The 6332-nt window shown below is 38.9% G+C and overlaps 1 protein-coding gene and 1 long non-coding RNA gene across 3 annotated transcripts; one reads left to right on the top strand and one right to left on the bottom strand.

Moving 5' to 3' along the window:
- Positions 1-641: 641 nt before the first annotated feature.
- On the top strand, positions 642-1981 carry LOC107754384 (serine/threonine-protein kinase pim-1-like). Of its 2 annotated transcripts, XM_016570800.1 has the most exons (4): positions 706-1020; positions 1274-1450; positions 1592-1680; positions 1771-1981. In XM_016570800.1, exons 1-4 carry the CDS (start codon positions 762-764, stop codon positions 1780-1782), a joined length of 537 nt encoding a protein of 178 aa, XP_016426286.1. In that variant the 5' UTR covers positions 706-761; the 3' UTR covers positions 1783-1981. The 2 variants fall into 2 exon arrangements, with proteins under 2 accessions (XP_016426287.1, XP_016426286.1); XM_016570801.1 differs by having other exon boundaries at positions 642-1020; positions 1592-1981.
- Positions 1981-5300, bottom strand: LOC107754337 (uncharacterized). Its single transcript, XR_001641576.1, has 3 exons — positions 5211-5300; positions 4963-5135; positions 1981-2527 (listed from the first exon to the last, which is right to left on the bottom strand). It is a non-coding gene; the product is annotated as an uncharacterized LOC107754337 (long non-coding RNA).
- Between the last annotated feature and the right edge of the window lie 1032 nt (positions 5301-6332).

Below are 6332 nucleotides of genomic sequence, written 5' to 3'. Positions count from 1 at the left end.
GGGAAAGAAATTATAGAAATTATACTTTTATTTAGCAAGGATGCTTCAAATTGATCAAAAGTGATGATAAAGGCATTTATAATGTTACAAAAGATTTCTATTTCAGATAAATAGTGTTCATATCGATATCGGAATTATATCGTATCGACCGAAATTAAGAAATATATCGTGATATCAATTTTGGCCATATCGTCCAGCCCTAGTTGAAACTATAAATATTCAGTCATTAAAATGTATAATTACATGAAAAAATTATAATTACTGCCTGACACATCGCAAGACAATATTTTAATGTTATTTTTTCTTTTAATAGACTACATCTTCAGCCACTACACATTGGTGATCAGCTGGGGAAAGGTGGATTTGGCGTGGTGTATGAAGGGAGATGTCTGGAGGATGATCTTAAAGTAAGTTCATATAAATAACGCATTATCAAGCCATCAAATGTTTGTCCTGTCTCATCCTTTACTCTAAGCCCTCTTAGTGTTTCTTAAGTTCTATTTTTGTTCATCAGGTGGCTTTGAAATGTCACGAAGACACAGCACACAGAATGTATATTCATTGTAAGTACATTGCACTATATAAACAATATAAAACATTTCCCAAAACAAATCCCTATATAAAAACAATCTGTCTTCTAGCCTGATCATCCAGTCCCCCTTCCAAAAGAAATCGCCCTCACCATCCTGGTGAATAAAGGTCCCAGCGTGCCAGAAATCATCAGGCTGCTGGACTGGCAGGACCACCCTGACCACTTCGTCATGGTCCTCGAATGTCCCTCTCCCTGTGAGAATCTGATAGAGATCATGAGGCGTTGCGGTGGAAGCCTTGATGAAGAAACAGTGCGGCAAATCATGTGGCAGGCAGCTCACGCTGCAAACATGTGCTGCCTCTGCCGAGTGCTCCACCGTGACGTCAAACTGGAGAACCTACTGATAAACAGGGAGACATCCGAAGTCAAGCTGATTGACTTCGGATGCGGGGACATTCTGAGGAGGTCACCATACAAGTCATACCATGGTATGCATTAGAGGTCGGCCGATATATCGGGCCGATATTTGTCATTTTTTTATATATCATAAAAATCGGCAGCACATATCGGCCATCGGCTGACCCTGACCTCTAAACATCGGCATCGGCATCGGTTATAGAAAAACCCATATCGGTCGATCTCTAGTATGCATGATATAATTAATTTCTTCCTAATAGATACAGAACAATCGTGCTGCATTAATGCAAACTTGCACATCATACAAACTCCTCTCTCCTGCAGGCACAGCAGTGTACTCCCCTCCAGAGTACCACAGCAGGGGGAAGTACTACAGCAGGCCGGCAACAGTCTGGTCACTAGGGGTTCTAATGTTCACAATGTTATGTGGACGTTTCCCTAGTGACTATGACCTGTTCCTGCTGCATTACAAGCACTGGTCCGAACCCGGCCTGTCAAAAGGTGAGATCTTCATCACAAAAAAAAATGTATCATAATCATAGAAACTATTTAGTTTTGAATAACATGATCAAACAGAGAAAGTTTAAGGTAATTTAAGGTGTAAAGTTCTAGGTTAACTGTCCTTCCCGTCTTCCTGCACAGAATGCTGTCACCTCCTCAGGGCTCTCCTGCATGAAAAGCCAAGCCGGCGACTTGGTCTGGGCCAAATCATGTCCCACAACTGGTTTAAGGTAGTGAACCTGAGACCAGCTAAAAAGAATTAATTTCTCATGGGAAGGAACCAAAAAGTCAAACCTGTTGTTTTTTCTGTTTTGTCTCAGGTCGTCACATAAGACCACTCCAGTTGGCGTCTCTCATGCAGCTTTGCGTCTTGCGGGGCGACCAAGCCTTGTGTAGCGTCTTGCGTCTTGGCTTGAGGAAGCAGTATTTGCATCTGGCGGTACTGCTTCCGGAGGGATGTGTACATATTGTATATATGTACATACTTCTTTTGGTTGCCCCTTTTGTTTTTCCCATCATGACCACTCCATTCCTGAGGTTCCTGCTGTCCAAATACCAGAGCTCTCTGTCTCCACCTCCACAATGACAGCGCTTGCATTCTCTGCCACCATGCAAGCCACAGCTACTAAAGAGGTTCCTGCTATGGCTGCTCCACACCTGTCATAGGCACCCCAACGGTGTCATTGCCTCCTCAGAGGTTCCTGTAAAGGCCAGAGCCAGCTCCAAAAGCCGTCTTAGTCCACAGCCACCCTGGGCTCCAAGCTCCCAGTGATCCCCATATAGGCCCAGAGGTATCTGTCGTGGCCACCTGGTTCCAGATATTCCCGTCATTACTTCTTCAGAGGTTCCTGTGATAAGGTTCAGCCACAGACAGAAACCAAAGCATCTCAGTTCAAAAGCTCCCATCAAGCTCCCTTCATCTGTCATGGCCTCCTGGTCCCAGAAGTGCCAGTTAGTGCCCCCTCCATGAAACAGAAGTTTGTTACAGCTGCCAAAGAGGGTCCTGTAATGGGCACCATGTTCTCCAAACTCCTTGCAATGTTAGCTTGGTCCCAGAGCTCCTTGCCTCAGAGATTCCTGCAACAGAACACAAATGTAATGCATTCTTAATTTGAACAAATGATTAAAAATGAGTTTCAAAAGTGTTCACTTTAAAGTATTTTTTATTAAAGAAACAGGGATCGTACACATTAAAAGTGTCTACTTCAAAAAAGAAAATTAATATTTTTGACAACATTTTTAAATGACGTACACATGACATGCAGATCCCAGTCTTATACAGGTAAGTGATCTAGAAAAAGTTGTATAATTCTGCATTCGGGAAATGTTTACAAACAACAGTTGTCAAGTATTATTTATGAAAATACTATTATATATGGCAGATTACGAATTATAATCAAACTTTGATTTATAGATAAGCAAACTAGTTGATTGCATAGCAATAAAACTAAATAGTGTTGTCATGAGAAACCAGGCTAAAGTAAGCACAAGACATAATGATTATGAGACTTCATGGTTATGTTTCACTTCAGTACCAAATGTGTCTCGGATGTTTCTCCTAAAATAAAACTAGATTGACTTCTGCGTATACTTTGGTGTCTTGGCAAATTTAAGCAGTTTGAGACACAGTTGGGATTTCTTCAGAAACTCTACAGGGTACAGATGTGAGAATACACCATCTGACTTTTAAGAGCCTAATGTTAATAATTGTCCGTCTCTTTTGTTTCCCGTGTTTTTCCCATGAATGAAAATCGACTTAGTTTCTGAAGGCCAGTCTAAAGCTTGCATTATTGAAGTGTGGTTCATTCAGGAGGCCGATCACTGTATCTGCGGCTCGGCGTGGGCCGACAGATTGACTGCATCTCTTGCTTTGTCCCCACGCTCATTTTACAAATCTTTTGTTCTGACAGTGACGTTACAGTCTGGGTTACGGCAGCTGCATTGTGCTGATAGCCAAGCCATGAACATAGACTTTGCTGTTAGCATGTTGCTAAGATAAACACATGATGCTCTGCAAGTACAAATATTAAAATATTTCACATGAAATATTGTGTAAAACAGACACTATTGAATTAGACAAGTATTTTATGAATGCAAGTACAAAATGCATTTAATAGTCAAAATTTTACTTCGTTACAATGCAGTAATATGAGAAAGATATGCGTATATCTCAGAATTTGGTGAGAACGGGGTATATTACAAGGTAGAATAATTATGCACTCCATGTCTGTGCTGCAATATTAATGTGCATTTCAATGAAAGGAAATGATTCCAGGACGCACAACTTTTGTTGATCCGCCAGTCAGTTAGTGTTATCTGAGCAGCGCGAACACAATGTGGCATCTCCAAGCTAGTGTGCTTTAATCAAGCTCAGCTGATTCAAACCCTTCACAGAGAGTGACAGAATCAAATTACTTCAGTTCCAGTAGAGGGTTTCTGGTGGAAAAATCTTACAAAAATATTTCAGTAGTTTCTCCTGTTGACTTGAATTTGCCACAGATTTACACCAGTCAAAGTGTAGAAATATTTCTGAGATGATCCAGAGAAATAGGATGCACCTGAGCTAAATGTCAAATGTTATAGCATAGGTTTGAATACTTATGTCATGTGATTATTTCAGTTCTGTTATTTTGTATAAAATTGCAAAGTTATCACAAATCTGGTTTTTGCTTTGCCATCATGGGAGATGGAGTGTTGATTGATGTGATCATTATAAATAATTTATAGAAATATAAAAATGTATTAGAAATGGAAATAATTTAACATAATAGCTATAACACAGCCCTGCATCTTGAAAAAAATGTCTTCTGATTTGCAAAAAAGGTGTAATATTACCTAATTTGATGAAGCTGAGTTAAAAAATATGAATAAAACTACAACAAAAAAATCACAAAATATGAAGTTTTTCAAATTATTTACAGTAGTCAACATTTGAAGTGGATCAAAATCTTTCATCAAAGTTGTCCTAAAACCTAAAACCAAAATGCGTTCTTGTCTTAGAACAACTTTGATGAACTTTTTTGATCCACTTCAAATGTTGACTACTGTATGTGTATTAGCTTTAAAGCTCTTATTAAAATTAAACAAAAGCGGTTGAATGTCAAAAGTTTTGAAACTGCACATCATATTTTGTGAGAAAGTGTGACGTGCTCAAGCAAAATTGGATTTCAATAAATGTGTTACATATTTTTATGCTTATTATCTGTTGTTAGTTCACCAACATTTACTGACAAACTCAAGTGAAATCAATTGCAAATCAACTGTCCCGTGAGTTTTTGCAGGAAAAATGCTGTTTGGATGATGCTCGGAATTGCTGCGTTAAGCATTTCACTTTTGATGCAGCCTTACAAAGCAAGGCAGCTTTTTTGTTTCCTTAAAGAATCTTTCAGCGAACAGTTCTTAAAAGAACCATTTGTGAACCTCTTGTGGAATGGAAAGGTTCCATGGAGGTTAAAGGTTCTTCATGGAACCATCAGTGCCAATATAGAGTGTACAAGCATATGAACTCTGACCTGGTGAAGCGCGCCAGCGTCCCGAGCCCCACAATTCCTGTTAGACCATACAAGCAGATCAGGATGGAGCCGATAATGACGTCAGCTCGCAGCACGTGCGAGCACTGTGGCACCTGTTGCAATCAAATTTGAAGCTGTGTAGCTCTCGCTCTCCTGTAGGTTCCCCCTGACCCCTGAGGAAGAGAGGCCATTGGAAGTTTTTTTGCTCATGGATTGCCTAAACAAAAACAGGATCTTGCCAAACTTACCCCAGTACACCCTCAGGACCTCAAGACTGGCCATAAGAAACAGTAGACACATGTCTAAAGCGAGTCGGCTGTCAGGATAACTCAACACATAAGCTGTCACAAAGATAGCATAAAAAATGTGAACGTTAGTTCAAATCCCTAACCATATGCATGCATGAGCAATAGTACTAGTGATGACTGACTAACCAAATACCTCTAATGACCCCAAAAAACACTACAAAAACAGTTTTTAAGGACTTACTTTTGTAGATGATCAAAAGTAATGGGATGATGTAAGCTGCTGAGAGATACAGCAGTATTTGGAGCAGCACAGATGAGAGCTGCTGTCAATTAAGGCTTAAAACATGCAAAAGCATTCTTTAGAATATCTTATAAATACCTTATGAATATATGAATATGGTAATTAAATGTTAGGATAATTATGGTAAATTTAATTATTTATTATGGATTTTAAGATCTGAGTTAACAAACAGGATGCAGAAATGCAATTTAAATTTGAATGTAGGGAAGAATGAATATTAATTGAAATGAAAAGAAATTCTGTAATATATAACTGTAATATATAAATAATTATATATATAACTAGTAAAACTAAATTAGCCAAAACAGGCTTTGAATACTGACTTGACAAAAACTTTCAAGTTTTGAAAAGGCTTTTAAGTTTGAATTTTCATGGGCCATAGATAGATAGATAGATAGATAGATAGATAGATATTTTTTAATAATGCTCAAAAACAATATACCTACATTAAAGGGATAGTTCACCCAAAAATGAAAATTCTGTCATTAATTACTCACCCTCGTGTTGTTCCAAACCCGTAAGACCCCCGTTCATCTTCGGAACACAATTTAAGATATATTTGATGGAATCTGAGGGCTCTCTGACCCTCCCATAGACAGCAAGGTAACTACCACGTTCAAGGTCCAGAAAAGTACCAAGATGATCAACAAAGTAGTCCGTGTGACATCAGTGGTTCAACTGTAAAGTTACGAAGCTACGAGAATACTTTTTTGCGCAAAGAAAACAAAAATAACGACTTTATTCCACATTTTCATCTCTACTGCGTCACTTTGAACACACGTTCATGACAGTATCATGACGCGAGCGTGTGGCGGCGCTGA

Source organism: Sinocyclocheilus rhinocerous, unplaced genomic scaffold, assembly GCF_001515625.1.
Source record: "Sinocyclocheilus rhinocerous isolate Xijiao unplaced genomic scaffold, SAMN03320098_v1.1 scaffold561, whole genome shotgun sequence".
Lineage (NCBI taxonomy): Eukaryota > Metazoa > Chordata > Actinopteri > Cypriniformes > Cyprinidae > Sinocyclocheilus > Sinocyclocheilus rhinocerous.
Note: the sequence above shows the minus strand (reverse complement) of the source record. Positions and strands in the feature narration are given on the sequence as shown.